The sequence below is a fragment of the Xiphophorus hellerii genome, chromosome 16 (genome assembly GCF_003331165.1).
Source record: "Xiphophorus hellerii strain 12219 chromosome 16, Xiphophorus_hellerii-4.1, whole genome shotgun sequence".
Taxonomy (NCBI): domain Eukaryota; kingdom Metazoa; phylum Chordata; class Actinopteri; order Cyprinodontiformes; family Poeciliidae; genus Xiphophorus; species Xiphophorus hellerii.
The window spans coordinates 18,123,727-18,149,565 of NC_045687.1; the positions used below are offsets into that span (position 1 = coordinate 18,123,727).

A 25,839-nucleotide genomic window follows, 5' to 3' on the forward strand; every position below is an offset into this window, starting at 1 on the left:
GCCCCTGACTCGTAACCATCCTCTGAGTCGGGACCTGTATCTGAGTCCCTCTGTGTCTGGAACACATCTGACAAGGATCCGACAGAGACACAGGGTACACTAAATACACCAGAGTTTATCAGGGATCAAGACACTCCTGGGAACAATCAAATGGAGGACAGAACAGCACAGCGACTCAAAGACACAGAAACTCAATATAAACACACAACTCAAGAACTCAAATCACGACAGTACCCCCCCCCTCAAGGGTGGCTACAAGATGCCCAAAACAAATCTGAAACAGAAAACACAACAAGGGTGGGCGGAGGGGCGCTGGACGAGGGGGGGGGGGCAGAATCCAAAAATCAACACAAAACGACCCACCAGGGTGGCCGGAGGCAAGAGTCCAAACACAAAAACAGAAAGCAACCCAACAGTGTGGGCAGAGACGCAGGAGGCGGGCCGTCGTAGGATGTCCGGCAGCCGTCCGCTGCGCTGAGGCCGGTCGCTCGGAGGCAGTGGAGAGGAGTCTCTGGTGCCGCAAGGAAGCGGCGGAGAGGAGTCCCTGGTGCCGCTCGGAGGCGGCGGCGAGGAGTCTCTGGTGCCAGACGGACGCAGCACGGAGGAGTCTCTGGTGCCGCCCGGAGGCGGCAGGGAGGAGTCTCTGGTGCCGCAAGGAAGCAGCAGAGAGGAGTCTCTGGTGCTGCCCGGTGGCGGCGGCGAGGAGTCTCTGGTGCCAGACAGAGGCGGCGGCGAGGAGTCTCTGGTGCTGCCCGGATGCGGGGACTCGGGAGGAGCAACCACAGGCGAGGATTCGGGAGGAGCTCTAGGGGAAGACTCAGAGGGATCACTGGGACTTCTAGGGGATGACGAGGGAACACGGGGACCACTAGGGGGAAGAAACTCGGGAGAAACACTAAGAACACTAGAAGGAGACAAGTCAACACTTCGGGGAAACAAAGGATCACTAGACGGCGACGAAGGAACACTGGGAGCACTAGGGGACTCAGAGGAAGTACTAGGGGACGACGAAGGAACACAGGGACCACTAGGGGACAAGGGAACACTCGGGTGCGACAGCGACTGCGAGAGGTGTGGCTGGTCCTGGAGACGACAGAGCTGGGGACGGATGTAGCACCGGTCCCGGAGGTGCAGGAGGCGCGGACGCTGGCGCAGATCCAACGGATTGTTTCCTCTGATCTATCTATCTATATAGATACATATATCTACAGTTCTGTAGATATCTGTAAATATATATATATCTATATAGAGCTATCTATCTATCTATCCATCTAACTGTCTGTCTGTCTGTCTGTCTATCTATCTATCTAGATATATGGTGAACAATTTACATAAATTGTAAATTGTTCTTAAAAAGCCATATATGTGGGCGTGCCGTGGTGGCGTAGGGGTTAGCACGGCCCACATTTGGAGGCCTCAAGTCCTCGACGCGGCTGTCGCGGGTTCGATTCCCGGACCCGGCGACGTTTACCGCATGTCTTCCCCCCTCTCCTTCCCCCTTTCCTGTCAGCCTACTTCATGAAAAGGGACTCTAGAGCCCACAAAAAGACCCCCTGGAGGGGTTAAAAAAAAAAAAAAAAAAAAAAAAAAAGCCATATATGTAAAAGCCATACATATATATATAAACATATATAGAAATAAACAAATATATATATTTATATATATAAATCTATCTATCTATCTATCTATCTATCTATCTAGATAGATAGATCTATCTACTATATATCTAGATATATGATGAACAATTTACATAAATAGTAAATTGTTCTTAAAAAGCCATATATTAATCTATATAAATATATCTATCTATCAATCTATCTGTCTATCTATATGGTGAACAATTTACATTAATTGTAAATTGTTCTTAAAAAGCCATACATAAAATAAATATACATACATATATATATATATATATATATATATATATATATATATATATATATATATATATATATATATATATATATATATATATAAATCTATCTATTGATAGATCTATCTATCTATATGGTGAACAATTTACATACATTGTAAATTGTTCTTAAAAAGCCATACATATATATATATGCATATATATATATATATATATACAGTACAGACCAAAAGTTTGGACACACCTTTCTAATTCAATGGGTTTTCTTTATTTTCATGACTATTTATAAGGCAAGAAATCCCACTTATTAACCTGACAGGGCACACCTATGAAGTGAAAACCATTTCAGGTGACTACCTCTTGAAGCTCATCAAGAAAATGCAGAGTGTGTTCAAAGTAGTAATCACAGCAAAAGGTTGCCACTTTGAAGAAACTAGAATATAAGGGGTATTTTCAGTTGTTTTACATTTTTTGTTTAGTGCATATTTCCGCATGTGTTATTCATAGTTTTGATGCCTTCAGTGTGAATCTACAATGTCAATAGTCATGAAAATAAAGGAAACTCATTGAATTAAAAGGTGTGTCCAAACTTTTGGTCTGTACCAAAAGTTTATATATATATATATATATATATATATATATATATATATATATATATATATATATATATATATATATATGACATATTTCCTGTTACCAGAATCTGTACAAGCAAACAGAATCTCAAACATTGCTATGGAATTTAAGAAACAACAAGGCATGCACCATGCAATCAGATCATTTTTCAGAAAATATCTTTCAGAAATTATAAAATAATGTTTCAAAAAGCACACATTGCATTTTAGTCAGCACGTTAAAACAAAACAACTGTAAAATAAAAATACTTTTAGTGAAAATGTGTTAAGGATACAGTTTAACTTCCTGTCACCTAAAAACGAAATTGAAGTAAAAACAAGGTCATTTGTGACAATTTAACTTCACTGTAATGCTGCTAGTTTTATTTTTTTCATTGCTTTGATTGTCACAGGTTAAGCTTGAACAAATACAACTTTTCATCCTTTGAGTCAGATCCAATTCATCCTAAATGAAGCTGCCAGGATTCTGACTAGCAGCAGGAAATTGGACCATAAGAAAAAGTTTTTAATTTACTGCTTTTTCTTACTGTTTGTAAGATCTTGTAAAACTTTTGAGTTGTATTAATAATTAGTTTTAAAACTATCTCATCAGGTATGAGCCGTGTGGACACCAGGCACCATGAGAGATCAGAGTCAACTTCCTGAAAACGTGAGATGTACAGAAACTGTTTATAAACCTTTATTTAATTGTTATTTTCATAGTTGACATTTTAATGTAGCCTGGTAAAATGAGGGAACCAGACACAAACTTATAAATGGGGTTTTATTTCTCGAATACTCTAATAAAGGGAGAGTACGTATATAAAATATGACTTAAAAGAAATTTGACTTTGATATTAAATCCCTTGAAATTGGGCCTCTGTCTCTTTAAAAAACTCCATCTCTTTCTGAAGCTCCGCCTTCCGGAAGTCATTACCACATCGCTCCTCTTTTAACCCTTTACCAACCCTTTTCCGATCGTTTCACTGAGACGTAGCTCGTATATTAAGCTCAGCAAACCGTAGTTCCACTTTGCTTTTTGCCACATATAGGCCTATTAGTTTAACACCATTAAAAACATTTTAATATCAGACAAAGATAGCTTGAGTTACATTTTTAGGGGGGAAAATGGCATTCCAAGCTAACCTAATTCTGTTTGGAAACAGTAACTCCTGTCGGCCATCGGATTTGCCTTAGATGATAACTTAGGTACATTAATGTTGCAAACTGATGCTAGAGAGGAGAATTTATGATTTCATTCAATTTGCCAAGTCATTCAGATCCTGAAGAAGCAAAGCGGCTCCATACCATTGTAGTACCACCACCATGTTTGCCTGCTGGTATAATATTATTTATTTCTAATGCAAAATAATATACACCGGTCAATAGTGTGTAAAAGTGGTTTCAGAATGATTCTGAAAAACTATCAGTTGTTTTTCCCCACGAAGATTTATTTTACATACCAAAATCTAGTTTGTTTGTTTTTTTATGTTTATTTTCCTTGAACTTGCATCTTTGTGTAGTCGTCCGTTTTGAAGGGACACAATCTTTAGAGTTCCTTGAAATACTTTATCTAAAATGGTATGTCAGATACATAATTGTGAGCTATAAGTAAGATATAAAGTGATTCTCAAAAATTACAGTCACAATTTTAGTTGTGCTATTCAATAATCGTGTCTCCTTTCAAATAAATTGCTCTGTCTGCAGAAGAATGTGCTCCAGCCAGATTAAACCTGAATAGCATTGCTTCCCCTTAACACAGCATGCTAACGCTCAGACATGGTGGTGGAAGCATCATGCTGTGGGGATGCTTTTTATTCAGCTGGGACAAAGAAGTTGCAGCATTGATAACTTAAGCAGCCAAGAAACCCACGGTAACTCTGGAGGGGCTTCAGTTGACACGACAACTATTGGTTGTGTCAATACTTAGTGTTCAGCATCATGGTGTGGAGACACTCACACCACATTTTTCAGAAATGTATTCTCAAGAAGAAAAAAAAAAGTGTCCTAATTACATCCAATTAGGATGTAATTAGGACACTAATTACATCCTAATTGTAATCAATTGACAAAATGTTTCTCTGCTGCTAACTCCACATCCTCTGAGTGTAGCCACCGCTGAAATAATGACAGAAACAGGCAGCCCAAAAGCGATTTTTGTCTTTTATTGGCGTGATGGTCAGACTGCAGTCCAGGTAACAGACAGTGACACACATCTCTGTACACAGCGAGTTTACACTGAAGAGACCATACAGCTTCAGAACAGGAGAAAACAACTTAGAAACATGTTAAAGGGCTGGCCCGCTACAAAAACCATCACCGCTTCGTCAGTCAGTGAGAATCCTTGTATTATTTATAGATTTATTTTAAAGGGGAGGGGCTGTAGGGACGGGTGTATTGTAAAATCCATGCAATGTATTGTTCTGGTACCACAGATGGCGCCAGCTGAACTACATCTAACAGCCTTTTCATCACTTCAGCTTCACAAAACAACAGAACGATGGCGTAAAACATCAACGTCGGCCCTGTTTAACGAGTTCTCCACAAAGTATTTGCAAAAAGGAGTGCAGTCTAGGTAATAAATAACTCTTATTGATAATATTTTCTTATTTTCAGGAGCACAGGACAAACCGGACCCCGGACAGCAACACACAAGAGTTCCATTTACTTCATGAACATACTGAGGTTTTTTTTTTTTTTAGACTTTATTTCGATTTTTTTTTTTTTTTCACAATCAACCAATACCACAATAGTGTACATAGGGCAGAGCACAAAACACAGAGAATGCTTGTATCAATTATTATTATTAGAATTATTAATAATCATCATCATCTACCACACTGACTGAATAAGAGACTGAAGCACTGAGAACGATAAAATAATCCTGACCTGACAGCAACCCAAATTCATTACATTAACCCAAAAAGGACTTAAAGCAAAAACAATTATGCTTTTTTTTTTTTCTCCCTCTTAAGTAATATCATTATGATCATTTCCCACCACAAGTAACAGGTGAATTTCTCTTGGGAGTGATCAGAAAGATAAATGTGTGTAAATGCATTCACCTCACTTTTTAAAGTTTAAATTCATTGAATTGGGCCAAACGCACCAGGCGGCCGGTCGCTGTAAACACGGTGAGAGTCAAGTCAGACAACCACTAGGGGGAGTAGTCGGGTTCAGATGTGCAACATAAATGAGCTGTTCACATGATCAGACGTTTGTTTTGATTCTGTGCATTGTTTGATAAATAGTTTTTCCTCATCGGAATTTAGAAATTAAAAATAAATGAAAAGTGATTTATTACTTTTATGAAAACATAAAATATTAAACTGAAGAACAAGCTGTTTTTTTGGGGGGTTTTTTTAAATCCAAAATGGACATTTAAATTTGTTTGAGTTTTTTTTCACTCGGCTTTCATTTCTAGCTACCTGCTGATGTTCCCTGATGCAGAAGTATCAGCAACCTGAAACTGTTTTACACAATTTAACACTCATTCAGCTATCTGTGTAAATTACATGAGTGATCACCAGGATCACAGTGATGGGAAAAACACTGAGCGAAGAGCCAAGAGTTTTGCTTTTTGGGGAGTTGGGGCATATTTTTTAACTCTACTGCCTGCTGGCAAAGCGCTGCAAAACGCCTCGGAGCCAACTTAAAAATGACTTAATTTTCTATATTTAATGAACTCTATACAAAAAGTTTAAGTGTTATTAAGTCCAACTTGCCAAGCTGACTTTTGAGAAAATATTAGTGTCAGAATATAGTTGAGCTTAAAGTTACATCTTGTATTGTAAGCCCACTGTTAAAAAAATTATAATAATAAATAGTTGAAATAACCGATTAGATGAGACTTCTGAGAAGAGCCTTCACATTTGGTGCTGCTTATTGAAAACAAACAAACCTCTCGACTTCATGCTTTGGACTTCGGATAACTTCAGTACAATTTAGGATGAATTATAAACAATCCAAGTTAGAGCAAAACTAAAACTGTCACAAAAACATGCGGAGGAAAAAAAAAAGGTCTATGTGGCAAAAACTCACACATCAGTTATTCTAATCCTGCATGCTAATCTCTGTGTGCACGCGCTCAGTTGCTCTCATGTGAACCCCTGATTACAATGACAATGACAATGACAGATCGACAAATGGCAAGTGTGTGTGTGTGCGTGTGTGTGTGTGTGTGTGAACCACAGCACAGAAGTGGTGGTACTATATACATCGGAGCAAACGGTGACCCACATCCTCCCGACATCAATCCATGTCACAATTAACCCACTCAGATCTAAACGCGGGGTTGGAGGATTGACGGATCAGACATCAACTTTAGATTCATTCTTCTTTCTTTTGTCTGAGACTTGACCCGACATTAATAAAAGCTCACCTGTATTCTAAAGAAAATGCTATGAACACTAACAGAGCAATAGCAACACAGGACAGTTTGGCAGCTTTAAAAAAATAAATGGAAACATAAAAGGACCCAATTTCTCCTACACACCTCATCTTACACTCGTACAATAGGATGCTGTCTCAGATTACACACCTCGTTTGCATTCTCAGCCACTGCGGATGGATTATGAGACTTTTTGCTCACATACTCCGAAGGCAGAAACTGACACAAAAGTTGCTTCAACAAAGTGTCTCTTCTTGGGTCTTCTTTTTGTTCATCCATGTTGTTGCAGCTTTTGGTTTTTCCTTCAACATATAGCATATGTGTAGGTCTTTCACTTGAATATTTAGAGGATTATGTCATTATCTTTTTTGATAATGTGAAAAATTAAGCATTTGGACAGCTGTGTGTACCAACTAGAAATGTCAGATGTTTATAGTTTTATCGTTTCTTCACTGTATGTAAAAATAAGAACAAAATCAATGAATATTAAATTGATGAAAATGATTAAAATGAGCACTTAACCAGAAATGTGGTCATCCAAAGCACAATACATCACAAAATAAAATTAATTTATAATTGGTTCATTAATTATCTGTATAATAAGAGGTGAATGCAAAAATGCAAAACAAACAAACAAAAAAAACTTGAGGGTTCCCCTAAAGAAAATTCTGACCATGGCCTAATTCAGATTTTGCTCGGCTCTGCAGAAAAGTAAAACACTGCGTTTATGAATTGAGCTATCGTTGTAATCAAACTTAACTACCTACATGAATGAAATAAAGTCTCATAATTCATCTACGGGGATAAAGCAGAGAAGAAATATTCTCCGTTGCGATGCTATTTTCATCTCTGAGGATTCCTAGAAAGACCCTAATTCTGGGAATGATCATTTCAATTTTGACAGCTGCTCATTTGTTATGCATGTTTGTATTAGAAACTTTCCAGGGTAAGGATTTTACAGGAATTTCAGAAGTATGTTATTTGAGGCAGAACCTAAAGTTGACCTGCCTTGACTATGACCTCTCTACCTCCAGTACAGTACAGTGTGTGCCTACCCTACAGTACATAAGAATGCGAGATATTGCACTCGGCCTCAAAACATTGCCGTCGTGTACACCATGAGGAAAACCAACTAAACTAAGTCACTTTCCGAACAATATGGCACTTAGTTGATCTCTACATCTGGAAACGTACAGATCCAGTGCAGATGATCACCAGCTGGGAGCTCAGGAGGAGTTATCAGTGCATTTTTTAAAAAAATATAGAAAAAGAAAGAAAACAAGAGCATTCCCTTTTTTTTGCAAGAAAAGGGGACACCTGAACGAATGAAAGCAACAAGATCAAGGTGCTGCAAGAGAGCGCCTTTAAAACGGCTTTGTTGTGGGGGAACTTGTTCAGCACTTCATCTCTTTCTTTGACAAAATGGTGTTGGAAACACTTTACTCGCGACCCGCTTCTGTTTTCCCTCCTCTGGTTTTGATTTCGATTTATCTGCGTTGATGCAGGAGGAAAGTCCTTTCTGCAGGTCTAGAAAAAAGGCAGATAAAGCTGGAATGTTCAGGAGGGGGCAGGAAACGAGAGGAGGAAACAAAGAAGCAGACGCCTGACTATTTTCTTTTCTTTTTTTTTTTTCTTTTGCTTTTTCTAACAGCGACTGAAAACTGCGCCCCGGATCAACTCATAAACAGCTTCACTTGAAACAGAAATCACAGAAAGCTATTTCCTCTCATCTGCAATTCTTCCACCGTCACGTCCGTCTGTCCTAGTAAATGGGAACCTGGTATGTGGGGGCCGTGTTGTTCTCGGTGAAGGGCGGGCTCTGGTAGGCTTCTGTGGTCTCGGCCGGGACGCCGCCTGGCGAACTGGACGGGTACGGCTGGGTGGGCGCGGCGCCGTCCATGTGCTCAGTGGTGAACAGGGTCATGTCTGTACCCAGAAGATACTTCTGGACTGCACGCACTGTTAGGCCAGCCTGCAAAGGGCAGCGGAGGGGGCAGGGACATTACAGTAAAGTAAATTATTCAAGATGCTGCACAGTCAGAGTGAGCTCATCAAAATCAATAGCCAGGATTTCATCCACATAAGAAAATCCATTAAACACGACTGGCTTAGCTAAATCATGCCGAATATGAAATATAAACAAACTGGTGTCTTCCTTGCAGTTTCTTTGAAATAATATGTCTTATTAAGAAATGATAAGTATTACTGTCTTGTCGTACCCAAGCATGGGCCTTGAACAGGCGCTTTAGCTAGCTAGTCATCTTAGGCAAGAAAACAAGTTAGCTTAGTGTTTAAGCTAAGCTGACTTAGCTTTGCTTAAATTAATTTCATCTGGGGTCTGTCCAAAATCCACGCAATAACTCAAACACTGTCAGCATAGAGAAACATGGTCCTAGTACTTAAAGTCACTCACATACTAAAGAAAAAAAAGTTTAGCATTTTGGTTTAATTTACTAGCACAGCCAATGCTAATCAATTAGCTTTAGCCTGGCTGCTAACCGGAAGATTGTCTGTTTGCAGTAGAGATTGAGATGTCTGAACTTTTTTTTGTACCCTGCCAGGGGTCTTTTTTTGTGGGCTCTAGTGTCCCTTATTTTTTGGAAGCAGGCTGACAGGAAAGGGGGAAGAAGAGAGGGGAAGAAATGCGGCAAATGTTGCCGGGTCCGGGAGTTGAACCCTCGACGGCCACATCGTCGAGGACTCAAGGCCTCCAAACATGGGTCGCGCTATTCCCCGCGCCACCACGGCACGCCCAGATGTCTGAACGTTTTAGCAAAATTATCAACCTTGACCACAAAAACATAGATTTTCGTTTTTTATTAAAAAGAATTTTAAAAATCAAAAGCATGCTTATTGATATTTGTTTTTGTTTTAAATAATAGGCTACATAAGCATTAAACCAGCTGATGTCAGAATCACTGTTTTCAAACAGTGGGACGTCAGGTATAAAAAGACGTCCTGCTTTATTTCAAGAGCACCGCTCTGATTTGCAAATCCTGACTGCCAAACGTTCCCAACCGACACCCCAGAGGGTAGGCTGATCTGGAAACAGGAAATGACTAAAATTCCCCAAAGCTGATGTGCAAGACTGATTAAAACCCACTAGAAACATTTTTGATTCATTTCTGGTGCTCAAGCAAGTCGAAGTTGCTATGAAAGTTGCTCTCATTTCACTGTTGTTACACGTTAAGTGTACCGAGTAGAGTTGCTTTTAATGTTGGCTGAGGCAGAAACTGATCCATAACTTGGAGGAAGTAGTCCACCATTTTCCAATTGATTTTAAAAACCCAGCAGGACCACATCATCTGCAAAAAGCCAAACCAGGCATCATCCTTTCCAAGACTTCACCTTGAGATCTTGTCAATCAACACCACTAATAGAATCAGTGAAAAGGAGCACCACCTGTTGGCGAACACTTTCGATTTTGTGCTGAGCAAATGGACACGGCTCTTGCTTTGGTTGTACAAGGACTTGAAGACGTGATAAAGGTCAGGAAACAGTCAGCACTGCTCCAAACCCTGTTTATAGAGCCAATTTGATCAATTTCAAAACCATTTTTTGGCATTTTCTTCTGGTGTGTGCGTGGTTTCATAGCCTTACCCATGTGATTATGGAGAAGAAGGAGAAGGCGATTGCTGCCCGTGCTGCATCTGCTCCCTGGTTGAGAGGCAGATCATCGACTTTGGTCCGAGACCACTGATTGGCTAGGAAGCAGAAACTTACAAAGTACAGAAAGGTCCAAACACCTACAGGAAACCAGCAGAACAAAGAAATGTTATTTCCAAGGAAACTCGTTTGATGCTCCTGACAGGAGCGACCTGTGGTCTATTATTTCTCATTTCCCACTTCCTTGAAGTGAGAATAAATATTTTAGGAATTAAAAAAGCTCTCATTTCTCTAACGGATGCAACCAGATTACAGTTTCATTTCTCCAAATGTATTGTTTTACATGATGTTTCAGCATTAGTAAGGTTTCATAAATTCTCATTGAATTTGTATAATGCTCACCTCTGTTTTCAGAGAAAAGCAACACCTATTACTGTCTTTTACACTGACTTAGGAAGGATTAATATCTCTTGAAATCTTTTTTATTTAGTTGCACTACAGCTGCAAACATAAATGTGTCAGGATCTGTGTTTTCTGTGTTCATTTAGAGTTTTTTGTGTCCTTGAGTCTCTTCGTTGTCCTGTCCTCCCCTTGATTGTTCCCAGGTGTGTCTCATTCTGTCATTACCCTCCCATGTATTTAACTCCACCTGTGTTCCTTGTCGGGTCCTCCTCAATGTCTAGTCTATTCGTGGTCAGTGTGTCGATGTGCCTGCTTCTCGTTGTTTGGACTGTGTTCCCGTCATTAAATACACCATTTACCTTACCTGGGTCTGCTGCGTCTGCCTCACCAACCCTCACCACACCGATTCATGACAAAATGTTTATTCTTCTTACCTTATGTAACAAAACGTGGTAACGTTTGTTTGTGAAACTGAAAAATTATACATGGGTTATATTTTTTTTACACACACATATATATATATATGTATAAATCTCTGGGGTTATGTCTTTACTGGGTTTGCATTTTTCTGTCCATTCTTCTTTGCAAAATAACTCAACCTCAGATTGGGTGTAAAGCCTCTATGAGTATCAATTTTAATGTCTTACCACAGATTCTCAATTGGACTTCAGTCTGGACTTTGACTGGGCCATCGAAAGACGTGAAGGTGAATCGCTGTCATAGTCTCAAATATTTTGCTAACTCTAACAGGTTTTCTTCTTCTGTGGTTCGGGTTAGTGACCCACAACACACCGCAGAGGACGATAAATTCAAGATAATGTGCAGTATTTGTTTTCCACCCGAAAACAAATATTGTTTTCGGGTGTTTTCGAGTTGCCAATGTTCAGCATGGCTTTGATCTTTCTTCCACACGTGTGTCCTGTCCCCTACATGGCTTGTGGTGAACTGTAATGTTTGATTTGACTTCTTCTCACCTGAGAAGCCAATCTCCAGCATCACAGCCTTCTTCCTGTCTTTGACCGAGCTGATGGAGGAGAACTTGTAGTCGAGAAGGAAGAAAAAGGAGCATGCCAGCAGGCCCACCAGGCCCACAAACACGCCGTAGTTGCAGGCGTCACCGTTCCTGTTGAAGACGCAGTGAAGGCGCTCACTGCCCAGGTTGACATAACCCTCGTTCACGATGGAAGCGAAGACCACCAGGGAGAATATCTGTAGGCAGGAAGAACAGGAGGTGGATGAGTTAAACATGCAAATTACATAAGAAATATCAGTATTATAGGATTAAAATTCTCTTGTTATGCTTAAAAACGTTTTTTTTTTCAGGCACATTGAAAGCACCATGCTCTAAATGCCCCTCTTTGGCATTAGCCTAATTTCTGCTTAGGCTTTTTTTTCTTTCTTCTTCTTCTCTGACTGACTGAAGATGAGGACGCTTCACTTCCTCTACAGAATTAAACTCCCCTGAATACCAAACACCGAAACAGAAGTGTGCCATCGGCTGCTGTGGCTACTGCCACCAAGTTGTTGTGTTCGTCTCACAGCGTTGAGTTAAGGCTTTTTACCATGAGGCACCTTTTTCCTCATCCAGCCTCTTCTCTTAGTTCAGAACCTAAACGCCAACATGCATCAGCTGACCAGCAGTCTTCAGCTTAATAAGGCCATGTGACACACCAACACAGAGAGAAAAATGCACTCGTACCGAGGGGGTCTGGGTCATATGATGAAGAAAGGACACACAATGGGATAATGTCGGGCCCACATTCTAACCTAATCACATGAGCGGACGTAATCTGAGCAGATAGACGTGCAGGAGCTCTGGGTGAATCAGTGGGATGAAGCGGCATTTAGCGTCACCGTGATGCGTCATTGAAGTTCAAAACAGTAGTTTTCTCAAGTTTCCTGTCCTTTCCACTTAAATATTATCTTTTTTTTTTTTTTTTAGAAAAGCTTTCACATATTTCAAAAAGCAACAAAAGTGAAAATCCTTGGCAAAAAATGAAACAGATTTATTCTGTTTTTGCTTCTTCTTTTTATTTTAAGCTGCACTTGAATGCTTCAGATTTTGAAAGAAATTCTGATATTATACAAACATGACCTGAGTAAATGGAAAAAATTAATTTTTGAATGGGGATTTCTTTTATCGAGGAATAAAAAAAAAACCCTACGCAAACAGACATGGAACAATGTGAAAATGCAATCCTCTTGCTAAATTATGAACTTATCAAATTATTTTTTTACTAGCCTTATCCGTTCCTGCAGAATCAAATAAAATAAAATAAATAAAAAATACTTAAACAGAACCTGTCTGACAAAATAAGCTACTATATCTCAAAAAGCAGTAAAGCTTCTGTAAAATAAAATAAAACAAAAATAATACCACAAAAAAATATTGTTGGCACACTTGTTCATTTAAACCAACTATGATAAACACACAACACAAAAATCTTTGCTGGACCCCCAAATTAAACTCTGCCCGGGGCTCCAGTCAGCCTTTTGCAGGCTCTGGATTCAGTATATTTCCATCTTGACTGATCTTCAGTATATCTGCTGAAAATATGTGTATTTTTGCTGTGTTACAAGGATCTAAATGAAAATGTTACGGTCCATCTATAAAAACACAAACACACACACACGACACTGTGTTGTCAGAAGACGTAAGATAATGAAACGTACTGCACGCACTTCATTGTTCCACAAACCATTGCGCCGCTAAAGACGAGCTCCTTCGCGGAACCCAAACGTCAGACCACGACGCATCTCCGTGGTCCTGCGTGCGTAATGATGCTGGCGGACCAATCACAGGTGAGATGGTGAACGACAACCGTGTAGGGTAAATCAGTAAAACCATCAGCTTTAAATTACATCGCAAATAAAGAAAAAAAATGGAAATAGCGTTTAACTATGAGAGAATCCAAAATAATAACATCTAGTGTGTAAGTAAGTTGGTTAATTTGATGGATAATTAGCCTGAATGTCTGATTCTCTGATCCGATCTTCTGGGTGGGGGTGTGCGTGCGTGTGCGTGTGCGTGTGTTGTGCTGTGTTTCTAAAGCGGTGCCCGGTGAGGTGTAACCTGGAAATAACAGCACCGGGCAACAATAGGTCAGTTTGTACCCCGGAAAGCATCTGTAGAGGAAGCAGTTGTGGACGGTGTCAACCAAACAGCAGGCCTGGTAACACCCTGCACCAGATTTCTTGAACACACACATACACACACACACACACACATGCACACACAGCAATTCACCTTCATTTTTTACGTTTCTATCCGCACATCCCGCTGACCAGCTTTTTCCCACACGCGCACGAATAGCCACACTAATAGCAGGCTGAAATGCAGAACGCAAACGGAACATCTCTCACCCAGGAGAGCACTCTCAGGATGGTCTGCGGCTGCTTGGCGAACGTGATCGGGTCCACAGCGGTCCCGGTTCGGCCCGCTCCGAACGATCCCACTCCGTCCATCTTCTGTCTCTCGCTCTCTTTCTCTCCCTCTTTCTCCCTCTCTCTCGGTGTGTGCGCTCGGTGCGGCTCCACGATCACCCGGCTCCGCGGCAGGATGGATGGATGCGCTGCTGAAGGGACGGGTCCTGCGCGCTCCCAGTGGCGCGGGGACGAGCAGGGGGGGGGGGGGGGAGAGAGAGAGAGAGAGCTGCCAGATGTAAATTTATTAATTTGTGTTTAAATTAGTGTAGCTTTAAAAATTGTTTGACTTCTTTTTTGTAAAGTATGATTCTGTAGGGAGGTTTTGAGCAGTTAGTATGTTAATTAATATCAGTAGCACATCCAACATTTTTTGCTTGGATAAGGAGAAAGTTATCCAAGTTGGGATGTGAGGGAATGAGGGAAGCTTTATGAGGCTTTCCGTACCAAAGAGTTAGTCCAATTAACTTTCTATTTTCTGTTCAACCAACCTGCAGATAAGACACTGACTGTTCATACCTTATTCCAGGTAACCAACCTAAACAAATCTGAACCGTGTTCTTCAAGTAAAATATTCAGACACCACTGTCATAGATGAGAAGAATGGGTTACAAAGAACCCAAATGTATATTTTGTTTTTCAAAAAATTTAAATACGTCTTTCATCGTTTTTTTTATTTTAGAATTACACTTGTCACACAAACTAAACATAAAACAACAAAGATGTAGAATTGATCATTCACTGTTCTTTTATATTAGCGTCTTTGCAAGTCTCCCGCTGAGGCTTGACGTCACGTCTGTCACACACGCGCTCAGTCACACGAGCCGTCCTTCCAGCCGTCTTTCCACCTCTCGTCCACCAGCGAGCAGTCGAACTCGGGCTTCCCCAGCCGAACGTTGACGTGGTTGTGAAGGCGGCAGAGCCACTGCGAGAGAGCGTGGCGGCTGCTCGTATCCGGACGGTTGGTCTTCAGTCTGCAGGGAGGAAATGGGGTTTGATTAGAGCCGTCATTGGTTTTACACTTTATGCTCTCATGATGGACATCATGACGCCGCCGAGTGTGTCGATAGATGTAATATTCAATGATCCCAGCCACACAGCTAAGCTGACCTTAAGAATGGATAAGGAAGGTAAACATTAAGCTTCTGGGATGACCCCAACGGAAACTCATTTAAAGAGGGAGCATTATGTGTTTTCTAGCCACAGAGTGTTGTTTTATAGCACAATCAAGTAACCATGTTGACTTCAGTTGTTATAAAGAATACTATAAGTGTGTATAATACAACTTACAAGAAATTTGACTTTGTAACTTAACGCCTTGAAATTGAGCCTCTGTCTCTTTAAAAACTCCTGCTCTTTCTGAAACGCCGCCTTCAGGAAGTCATCACAAAATGGCTCCTCTATTAACCCTTTAGCAACACTTTTAACCAGCGTTTCACTGAGAAGTAGCTCACTCAGCAGATGCGTAGTTTCGCCAGGTGTTTGCTAATTGCTGCAGGCTAGTCTAGAGGGGTTGACTGTGGGAGTTGCTAGAAACTGCAGCTGCGAGGAGGAGCTGCGTCTCAAAGGCGGAGCTCGGTCCACCCGCTCGTTTTGCACAGCTGAATGGTTGCCACGGGAGACAAAAAGATTTCTCTAACATGGTATGTTTTTGACTAGGGAATACCTTAATAATGTGATGTGAGGCTCAAAGCTATTTTACATAATTTTGCCCCATTAAACAAACCAGCTATGCCAAGAGCAAAGTTAAAAATCCAGATGAAGTTTTGCCATAATCTTGTAGATGACAAGAAGTTTGTGGTTTCTCTGCAAATTGCAACGTGTCTGATTGTGAAATCTAGACTGGATAAGAATAGACACACAAATTCGAGACTGTGTACCCAACTTATGTTATTTACATCCTTCAACGAAGCTTTAATAGCGCCAGATTTAGATGATATTCTTGTCCAGGATGAGAGTATGTAAACTCCCCTGGGCCTTTGACGGTAGTGATCCGTGGTCTGACCTGCTCCTGAGATCTTCAGCACATTCTTCACAGGGGTAGAACTTGGAGAAGAGGTTGATTAACTGCCCCATGTCTTGCTGCTGGATGGAAGACGGATGATCGGGATAGTACGCTGCCATGGTGTGCAGAAACGACCAAGTGCTCCGTCCCAACTCCTCTCTGTCCAGTGGGCACTGAGGATCTGGCTGCTCTGTTTCTGAACCGTGCTTCTGCTGCAGAAGAAGAGAGACAGTAAAACCCAGATAAGTCACTTAGTTACAAAACTTAGCAGGAATTATACGTGGATGAAGCAATGCTCTAAGGTCAACAACTCATGATAAGAGATAGTGGTAGTATGGGCTGGTTGTACGATTCTTCAGCAGGAAAAGTAAAGTATAGTGAAGTCCTGCAATATTGATCCACCGGTCAGTCACTAAAGAGTAATCGGTGCATCTCTCCCAAGACGACTCCACTCAAAACTAAAACCCCTACTACCTACACCCTTTTACCCACCTGTGCAGCAGCTGCTGTGCTCTGCTGCAGTTTCATCCAGGACTTAAAGTCCGTACAGGCTCTACACGGCTTCTTTTTGACCTCCGCACTTTGCTCATGTCCTTTCCCGGAGCTGTCCTGCTGAGGTACCGGGAAGGGAAAACCTTCAAACCCAGGCGGACTGGCGGATGACGGTCCTTTGCTTGCTGGCTCCTCGGCCATATTTGCGTTAGTTAAGACCTCTGACAGAGCTGCTGGATCGATAAATAACAAGGATGACTGTTGGACAAAACTAAGGTAGTTATGACTGGAGACATCGCTGGTTGCTAGTTTTCTCTGCGCGGTGAGTACATCGTTACGGTTAAGCCGGCGACTAATGCAATTCCGTGTAATGTATGAAGCGGTCAGGTTTTGTAATCGCGAGTTTCCTTGTTTCTACCGGACGTTTTACAGGAACGGAACTGTTTCCTGGTGTTGTGTCGAGTAGGAGGTTCCCCGACAAAATGAGTTTACCCACCAGATGCGCTTATACACGAGTTTTTACGGCCGCTTTTTAAACTTGACGGTGCATTCAAGCCAAACCTCCGACAGTTGATATTTTCAAGTAACTCAAAGGAATCAAGTTACGTTTATTCCTGAACTCACAACAGTCTAAAGATATGAATGATAATATGATAATGATCATTCATTTATTATAACATTTCTAAGCACTCTTAATTAAACTCTGCGAAGATGAAATGCCTAACTAGGTAAAGTTTTTTTGCACATCAGCTACTATTGTCAATATTTACAGTACAGACCAAAAGTTTGGACACACCTTTTAATTCAATGAGTTTCCTTTATTTTCATGACTATTGACATTGTAGATTCACACTGAAGGCATCAAAACTATGAATAACACATGTGGAAATATGCACTAAACAAAAAAGTGTAAAATAACTGAAAATACCCCTTATATTCTAGTTTCTTCAAAGTAGCAACCTTTTGCTGTGATTACTGCTTTGCACACACTCTGCATTTTCTTGATGAGCTTCAAGAAGTAGTCACCTGAAATGGTTTTCACTTCATAGGTGTGCCCTGTCAGGTTAATAAGTGGGATTTCTTGCCTTATAAATAGTCATGAAAATAAAGAAAACCCATTGAATTAGAAGGTGTGTCCAAATTTTTGGTCTGTACTGTATATAAATGTTTTACTTTAATTTATGTATTACTGATTAATTTTATTTGTGTCTACATGCTTTCTACGTCCCAGCCGAACAAGAATAATAAGACAGGAAATTGAATAAATATTTCTCAATCTCAAACATTTGTTTTGTTTTTTTATATAACATTATTGTATGCCTCAAGCTTTTAAAAAAGTTACTTATATAAAAGCGACATTGATTATATTTGATAATAACACTTGTTTTTCTCGGAAAATGTTATTTTACTTATTTTAGTAAAAATGATGTAGTATACGATGTGTACCTAAACGCACTATTAGAATTTTGTACGTCGCCGTAAACCTCAGTGTAGACGCGCAATGACTTGACAGGTCGGGGATACATTTTGATGGTGGAACTTTGCTCCTCACCCCACCGGCCAGCAGTGTGTGTATGCTGCTGAGTCCACCCTCTGTTAAAGTAAATTCCTCCTTTAATTTAACTTTGTAAATCACTGACAATATGGGGTTTTTTTTTAGTCATATGTTTGTTTACGTTTATACCCGTCTAAGGAGTGCTTTTAATGCTGTTTCTCAGCTGCTACCAGTTTGTGGTTAGCCCCGGCTGGCTAGCAAAGTTGACACGTTTCTCTTGTGATTTTTTTCCCCTCCTCTCCCCGACAGATTGGCTGCTCAACGCCTGGATTGCTGCAATGGGTATTTTGGAGAAAATCGCGGAAATAGAGAAAGAAATTTCTCGGACACAGAAAAACAAAGGTAACAGAAGGGCGAGGGGGGGAGCAGGGCTGCTAGCTGCTAGCCGCACAACAGACGTACACAGAGCCAGCTGCAGGTGTGGGTTTCTGTCCAAGGTTATACCGAGGTCCAGGAACTACAAGAGTACTGTGCTAATGAGGACCGGCAGCTTTCTGGAAAGCAAAAATGCGCTTTACGTGCTTAGGATCATGACTTGATGTTAATGTTAGTGTAGGAATGCCAGGTTTGCCCACGAACAGATTAATAGTGTTATGTCTCAGCTGTTAATGTGAACAGTCACGCACACTTATAGCTAATTTAGACACATCAATTAACCTAACAGCGATCGCCTTGGACTGTGGGAGTAAGCCATTTATCAGATTTAGCTCAAATGATGTAACTCGTGTACTTTATCAATGAGTTACAATATTATATATGTATTGCAAAAACACAAAATCTTGCCAAGTAGTTTTGGTCTAGTTTCTAGTACAAATATCAAAGACAAAACTGACTTGCAAGTAACTTCAGCAAGATATATAGGCTTGTTTTAATTAAATAATTAATATTGATGAAAAAGTACTAGTTCCATTGGCAGATAAATTTACTTATAACATGGGAAATATGTCTTGTTGTAAGTGAAATAATCTGCCAATTGAACAAATACTTTTTCATCAACTTAAAATAAGCCTCTATAACTTGTCAAAAAGTTACTTGTGAGTTTGTCTCATTTCAAGTTTACTAAGATATTTGCTCTAGAAACTAGACCAAAAATACTTTGTAAGATTTTGTTTCTGCAGTGTGTGTGTGTGTGTGTGTTCTTTCTTCAAATCATCAGGATTCAATAGGATAGCAAAGGCCAGATCATGTCCTAGTTTAACGATTCTGTATAAAATTTGTATTTAAATATTTATTTTTATGTAACACTCACGTTTTCTTAGGGACTGAAATTAATTATTTTAAAAGACAAAGTTAGAAACCATTTCATTAATGTGCTTCTCTACGCAGCCTCTGACAATAAACATTTGCAAAATTATTTTTTATTATTTTAAGTTGCATTTCAAAGCACTTCCACTGAATCCGGCGTAAACCTTTAATCTCGTCGCACCAAGCAAACAATTAGCTTCGTGGGAGCACGATTTGTATTTTACTAAATGCTTTTTATTCCTTTCATCTCTGCAGCCACAGAGTACCATCTGGGTTTGCTAAAGGCCAAGCTAGCCAAATACAGAGCTCAGCTCCTGGAGCCCTCCAAATCTGCGGGGCCCAAAGGCGAGGGCTTCGATGTCATGAAATCAGGAGATGCTCGTGTTGCGCTCATCGGGTTCCCTTCAGTCGGTAAGGTAGGTGGATGTAACCTGGTTTGGGAGCTGCTTTAGATGCTTATCGCAGCAACAATCTTCCTAAAATCATTCATCAAAGCATCAAAATCATCATCAGAAGTTAGCGAGTTAAGGGCAATGAGAGATACATTTGAAGATTTATTATTTCTTTTTAATCCCTAAAATGTTAACATTGATCTTCTCTGGGCAGTCCACCTTCCTCAGCTTGATGACGTCGACAGAGAGCGAAGCTGCGTCCTACGAGTTCACCACCCTCACCTGCATACCGGGCGTCATCGAGGTAACCTCCAGGAAACGTAACTTTGTTTTAAATGGTGTAATTTGTCAAAGTTACAAAGTGTTACTTTGCTTTCTTGTCTTCTGCTGTTAATTCTTGCTCTTCAGTACAAAGGCGCCAACATCCAGCTGCTCGACCTGCCAGGAATCATAGAGGGAGCCGCTCAAGGTGCAATAAGTTTCACAGTGAATCAGAAAAAGATTCAAATAAGAAAGAAATATTGAGTTAAGAAACTCAACCGAACCAGATGTCATTATTTTTTATTAGTTATCAGATTTTAGGCACGAGAAGGTCCTAATTTTTGTCAGAGATGTTGTACTGACGGGTAACTTTGTCGCAGGAAAGGGTCGAGGCCGACAAGTCATCGCTGTCGCCAGGACAGCAGACGTTGTCATCATGATGCTGGACGCCACAAAAGGAGAAGTTCAGAGGTGTGTGTTTTTGTATATGTGTGTAAAAAATGTGTGGAAGACGGTCATCGCTGACTTTGTGTTTTTTGTTTCGCAGAGAACTACTAGAAAAGGAGCTGGAGTCAGTGGGCATCAGACTTAACAGGATGAAGCCAAATATTTATTTCAAGGTATCACTTCCATTTACTCAGATCGACTCAACAGAGTTATTTAGCTTTTAAGATGAAAATAGGCTGATCTGTTGTTTAGGATTAATTAGCAAAATTGTTGAGTCCGTTTATTTAACTGATGCATTCAGCTTAATGAAACCATTTTAGCAATTTGCACGGTCAAAGATGACAAACACAGATGTGAAATGTCTATCGACATCTTCCAATGCTCCGAGGATGGAGGTTCTCCTTCCATCCTTGCTCTTTTTGATTTTACATTAAAATCTCGCCCACTGTAGAAAGAACAGCCATAAATTCATGATGAACTGTCGTATGTTCTATATTTTACAAGGATTTAAAGAACTAAAAGTTGGGAAAAATGAAAACTTGTAGAAGCGATTCGTTGTGTTAGTTTTGTGTTGCCAGATTAAAAATGTTATTTTCTCTCTCCCTCTCTCTCGTTGCAGCCTAAGAAAGGTGGCGGCCTCTCTTACAACTCCACCGTTCCTCTCACTCAGTGCTCGGAGAAGCTCGTCCAGCTCATTCTCCACGAGTACAGTATCCTTCGAGAGACGACGAGCAGAAAACAAAAGCCGTGCAACACGTATCAAACTTCCGAACTCACTTCATTCACTTCACCCGGTTTACGTCCTTAACTTCCCGTTTCAGAAATCTTTAACGCGGAAGTGCTCTTCAGGGAGGACTGCACGCCAGACGAGTTCATCGACGTCATCGTCGGGAACAGAGTTTACATGCCGTGCCTTTACGTACGGCAGATCTTCTTCACTCGAAATTAGAACGCAACTGTGAGACGCGAGTTCCCTGATGTTTTTCTGTGCCGTCAGGTGTACAATAAGGTGGATCAGATCTCCATCGAGGAGGTGGACCGCCTGGCACGCAGACCTCACAGTGTTGTCATCAGGTCAGACACCTCTCTTCCATCATCGTATGTGTTCATATATTTGTGAATCTCATCTCTGTCGCCATGGTTTTGTCCCAGCTGTGGAATGAAGCTGAATTTGGATTATCTTCTGGAGACGTTGTGGGAGTACTTGGCACTTATTTGCATTTATACAAAGAAAAGAGGAGGTATTCTGGTTGATTTAGACAGTTTCTGCTTTGCTTTGGATATACAGTAGATCCCTAAACAAACCTCCTTATTCTTCCCCTCCGCGTTAGAGCGACCCGACTTTGGTGACGCCATCATCATGAGAAGAGGAGCTTCAGTAGAGCATGTGGTCAGTATACATTTCCTCAAGGCAGCTGGAACATTTACACCTGTTGTAATAAGTAGTGAGAAAAGCGATTTCATGTGTTTTTATTTTGTAACCTGCAGTGCCACAGAATCCACAGAACTTTAGCCAGCCAGTTCAAATATGCCTTGGTGTGGGTAAGTCTGCTTTACTTTTTCCTTTTTTTCCAATAAACGTTATTGATTTTGTGGGGCTAACTTAGAAATATTTGCGTTTCTGTATGACGGTAAATGTGACTTTTTGTTACTCGCCACATCGATCACAGTTGTGTATTTCCACAACAAACTGGAGGGACCGATTGACGTAATTTGACAGTAAACAGATAAAAAGTGTTTTGTTTTGATTTGATTGATAAACTGATATTTAAGCACAACGATTTTCTTGAAGGTTTAATTTGTGTGTCACTCTTGAGTCTTGGGGCCCACATTAGAAGCTATGGTGGGCCAGATTTGGCCCCTGGGTTTTGAGTTTGACATGTGTGCTGTAACATGACCTTAAACATGCCGTTCATGCTGACAAGCACTCCAATGGGGCTTAATTAATGCAGTGCCACATTGCCTTGGATATGTTGTTCCCTTAAATGTGGCAAATGATAAATTTGTTCAATGATCTAAAACGTTCTGCGATGAACTGGCGACCTGTCCGGGGTGTACCTCGCCTCTCGCCCGAAATGTCTTGCTGGAGATAGACACCAGCACCTCTCCCGACAATACTAGGGACAAGGGTGTAAGAAAATGAATGAATGGATCTAAAATGTTTAGGTGTGATGAAAAAGATCAGGAGCAAAGATAAATTAGCAAATACTCTCTCACCCCCTGCACACTTCCTCTCTTCCTGTGTTTTATCAGATCTGTTGAGAATAAGAGTCTTTTTTTCTTCTCCTTGCCGTCACCTTTCACTCAGAGTCCGCTTTCTCTCGTCGTTTCAGGGAACCAGCACCAAGTACAGTCCTCAGAGGGTGGGCCTAACGCACATCATGGAGCACGAAGACGTCATCCAGATCGTTAAGAAGTAAAGCCGCTTCTGACTGAACAGAAAACGAACTGCGTAACAGCTATACAGCAAAGACGAGTAGCTAGCCTTCCTATTTTATATATGAAACCTAACAGCGAATGGAAGAAGAAGGGGGGAGAAGTGTCGAGCAGATTCTGGTCACAACATGTAAGATAAGGAGACAGATCGATGGAAATAAAGTCCATAAAACATTTTAGAAAGTTGGCGTGTTTGCTTTATTTCTTATACTTCCTCTAAGCGAGTCACCTGGACGGTCATGATGTGGTTTTGCTCAAGTTGTTAAAGATCCCTTTCGGTGCTCATCATGTAGAACATGATGCCCGGTCCTCTTTGACCCCCCACACACCCACCGTCCCTGCCGCCCTGCTGTTGGAGCTCCGCGGCAGGCTCGCCACTTTTCTGTCAAAGAATATGGGCTCCCATTGACTCGCGTGCACACACAAACACAATGGCGCCTTTAAATATTAACGAGCAGGTCTTCGGTCCAGGAGAGGGGGGCTGAGTGGGAGGCTTCGTCGGAAGAGGGAACGAGCGGACGCAAAGATGTCTTGAAGATGTCTCTTCTGTCCGTCCTGTGGATGAAGAGATGGTGTATTGATATAACCTGAAGCGGAAAGAAGAGATGGAATATTCTGGAGCCTGACAGCAAGCAAAGGTAGCGTTAACTGGGCGTGTATTGTGCAGAGCAGGCATGACACTTGATGCTGCTTGGCTCCATATGGCGTGGCCAAGCAGCAGCCTGTGCGGTCGGGTTTAAGAAAGGAGGAAAAACGTTCATCTTTATGAACAATAATTGCTTCCTGTAGAGCTTCAGGGTGGGATCTGTTTTTCTTAAACCAGTTCTAGCGCCTTGGGAAAGTGTTATATTGGCATATTCTAAGTGTGTGTCAAACTTCAGGCCCGGGGGACAAATCCAGCCTGGCATAGCTTTTTATGTGGCTCCCTAGAGTCTATGACTGTCAAAAATAACAGTGGTATGCTTAAATATTACTTGATCAATCAAATAAAAGCAGTTTTTGTGTACTGCCAAATTACATAATTTTGAAAAGATGTTCAGTGTCATTCAATTTATGCACTAGTTGAATTTAGAGACAGCTATTTATTACCGTATTTTTCGGACTATAAGCTGCTACTTTTCCCCCACGCTTTGAACCAGGCGGCTTATAGCCCGGTGCGGCTTTTCTGTGGATTTTTCTTCAACCGCTAGGGGGCGCTTTAGCAGGAAGTGAATCATTGGAAGTCAAACTTGGGAATCAAAGAAGAAAGTGCTAATTTTCATTTAGAACAAGCACATGCTAGCAGCAGGCATGACTGAGAACTGTTTTTAAACTCATACCCTCTCATCATGGAAACCACACGAAGAAGTTCATATGATGCAGCTTTTAAGGTGAAGGATATCGATCTGGCAGTACAGCTCGATCTGGCAGTACAGATCGATCTGGCAGTACAGATCGATAGCCGCTGCACGGAAACTCGGTGTGAACGAAACCATGGTTCGGCTTTGAAGACGGAGGGCTGCGTCCTTGTGGAAAACCGAGAGCAGCGGAGATGCCAACGGCTTATAGTCCGGTACGGCTTATATATGTACGTTTCCAGTTTAAAAAAAAAAAAAAAACCTGTGGGTGCGGCTTATAGTGAGGTGCGTTCTATAGTCCGGAAAATACTGTATATTTGTTAGCTTAAAAAATAGGTAGTTTTATCAATATAATCTGCCACAATCGGCCCTTTGAGGACATTCGTGATTTGATATGCCCCAAAATGAAAATGAGTTCGACATCCATGTCTTAGAAGGAAAACCGTAAAGGTTTTAGAAACATTTTTACTACAACAAAAAGCTGAAAAGTATAGCTCTGTCGAGCCCCCTGAATCAAAACTTTAAGGAATCCCTTTCAGCTGCAACAGACGATGTGTTTCTCTTCAAACTTTACCCACCCATTCTTTGCAAGATGGCTTACTTTCAGTCAAATTGGATGGGAAGTATCTGTGAAATAAATTTTTCAGCTAAAGACTAGCTATCAGTTTGATTTAAATCTGGACTTTAGGTCATTCAAACACATGATTAATGTTTTTCCTGTCAATATTGAACAGTTTTCTTGTTCCTGCTGAAGAAAAGCATTCCCGCTGCACGATGCTGCCACCACCGTGTTTCACTGTGCGGATGGTGTGTTCAGGGACATGTGCAGTGTCAGATTACTGCTGCGTGATGTGTTTCAGATGTAAACAAAACAGTTTAGTTTCTGCTTCTTTGGAGCGCCTGATGTTTCAATTTTACTCCCATGTGTGAGAAAATAGCTGCATCAAAAGTTTTCAATACCCAAAAGTAAAATAAAAAAATTACATTATATGATTTTTTTTTATGTGGTTGACAGCGGACCAAGTAATAGTATACATAGATTCAGATCCTTAAAAACGATTTGTATGTTTTTCTTGGTAAGAGAAAGGCATCCATGTTGCAAACTCTTTTGAACTTGTCCAGTCTAAAATGGGTTCTTTAGTGACTTGGAGACCTTTTTTTGTTTCACAACTTGTACTAATGTGTCCTAAATTAGATTATAACTACAAATTAAATGTGTAACAGGAAGTTTTAAGAGTCGGTCAAGGAGAATGAACACAAGAATGATCATAATATGAAAAATATAGCAATCATTTTGTACTGGTTAAACTATTAGAAAATCTAATGCTTTAACATACTATTAAGTATTATTATAATAATAA

General features: G+C 40.8%; 3 protein-coding genes and 1 long non-coding RNA gene across 5 annotated transcripts; 2 read left to right on the forward strand and 2 right to left on the reverse strand.

Moving 5' to 3' along the window:
* Positions 1-1,327: 1,327 nt before the first annotated feature.
* On the forward strand, positions 1,328-24,900 carry LOC116735265 (uncharacterized). Its single transcript, XR_004342362.1, has 4 exons — positions 1,328-1,338; positions 2,764-2,770; positions 9,309-9,320; positions 24,803-24,900. It is a non-coding gene; the product is annotated as an uncharacterized LOC116735265 (long non-coding RNA).
* Positions 4,637-14,504, reverse strand: syngr3a (synaptogyrin 3a). 2 transcript variants are annotated; one of them, XM_032587017.1, is made up of 4 exons: positions 14,249-14,504; positions 11,860-12,094; positions 10,478-10,623; positions 4,637-8,849 (listed from the first exon to the last, which is right to left on the reverse strand). In XM_032587017.1, exons 1-4 carry the CDS (start codon positions 14,348-14,350, stop codon positions 8,640-8,642), a joined length of 693 nt encoding a protein of 230 aa, XP_032442908.1. In that variant the 5' UTR covers positions 14,351-14,504; the 3' UTR covers positions 4,637-8,639. The 2 variants fall into 2 exon arrangements, with proteins under 2 accessions (XP_032442908.1, XP_032442910.1); XM_032587019.1 differs by lacking the exon at positions 14,249-14,504 and adding an exon at positions 14,133-14,242.
* Positions 14,979-17,255, reverse strand: gfer (growth factor, augmenter of liver regeneration (ERV1 homolog, S. cerevisiae)). The gene is made up of 3 exons (XM_032587020.1): positions 16,806-17,255; positions 16,314-16,525; positions 14,979-15,282 (listed from the first exon to the last, which is right to left on the reverse strand). The coding sequence occupies exons 1-3, from the start codon at positions 17,004-17,006 to the stop codon at positions 15,120-15,122; spliced, it is 576 nt and encodes a 191-aa protein (XP_032442911.1). The 5' UTR covers positions 17,007-17,255; the 3' UTR covers positions 14,979-15,119.
* drg2 (developmentally regulated GTP binding protein 2) lies at positions 18,283-23,324 on the forward strand. Its single transcript, XM_032587016.1, has 14 exons — positions 18,283-18,406; positions 18,610-18,702; positions 19,861-20,021; positions 20,212-20,301; positions 20,406-20,466; positions 20,639-20,729; positions 20,806-20,878; positions 21,325-21,415; positions 21,527-21,624; positions 21,703-21,779; positions 21,858-21,946; positions 22,037-22,095; positions 22,194-22,247; positions 23,039-23,324. Exons 2-14 carry the CDS (start codon positions 18,639-18,641, stop codon positions 23,123-23,125), a joined length of 1,095 nt encoding a protein of 364 aa, XP_032442907.1. The 5' UTR covers positions 18,283-18,406; positions 18,610-18,638; the 3' UTR covers positions 23,126-23,324.
* Positions 24,901-25,839: the final 939 nt, after the last annotated feature.

Excerpts from the sequence above, each read along its gene's own strand:
- syngr3a (XM_032587017.1), bottom strand. The coding sequence starts at position 14,350 with ATGGACGGAGTGGGATCGTTCGGAGCGGGCCGAACCGGGACCGCTGTG. Across the intron at positions 12,095-14,248 it reads TCCTGAGAGTGCTCTCCTGG|ATATTCTCCCTGGTGGTCTT; the intron begins GTGAGAGATGTT and ends TCCTGCCTACAG. Across the intron at positions 10,624-11,859 it reads GCTGGAGATTGGCTTCTCAG|GTGTTTGGACCTTTCTGTAC; the intron begins GTGAGAAGAAGT and ends GGTTTCCTGTAG.
- gfer (XM_032587020.1), bottom strand. The coding sequence starts at position 17,006 with ATGGCCGAGGAGCCAGCAAGCAAAGGACCGTCATCCGCCAGTCCGCCT. Across the intron at positions 16,526-16,805 it reads GCACAGCAGCTGCTGCACAG|CAGAAGCACGGTTCAGAAAC; the intron begins GTGGGTAAAAGG and ends CTTCTTCTGCAG. Across the intron at positions 15,283-16,313 it reads GCTGAAGATCTCAGGAGCAG|ACTGAAGACCAACCGTCCGG; the intron begins GTCAGACCACGG and ends TCCTCCCTGCAG.
- drg2 (XM_032587016.1), top strand. The coding sequence starts at position 18,639 with ATGGGTATTTTGGAGAAAATCGCGGAAATAGAGAAAGAAATTTCTCGG. Across the intron at positions 20,879-21,324 it reads AGCCAAATATTTATTTCAAG|CCTAAGAAAGGTGGCGGCCT; the intron begins GTATCACTTCCA and ends CTCTCGTTGCAG. Across the intron at positions 21,416-21,526 it reads GCTCATTCTCCACGAGTACA|AAATCTTTAACGCGGAAGTG; the intron begins GTATCCTTCGAG and ends TTCCCGTTTCAG.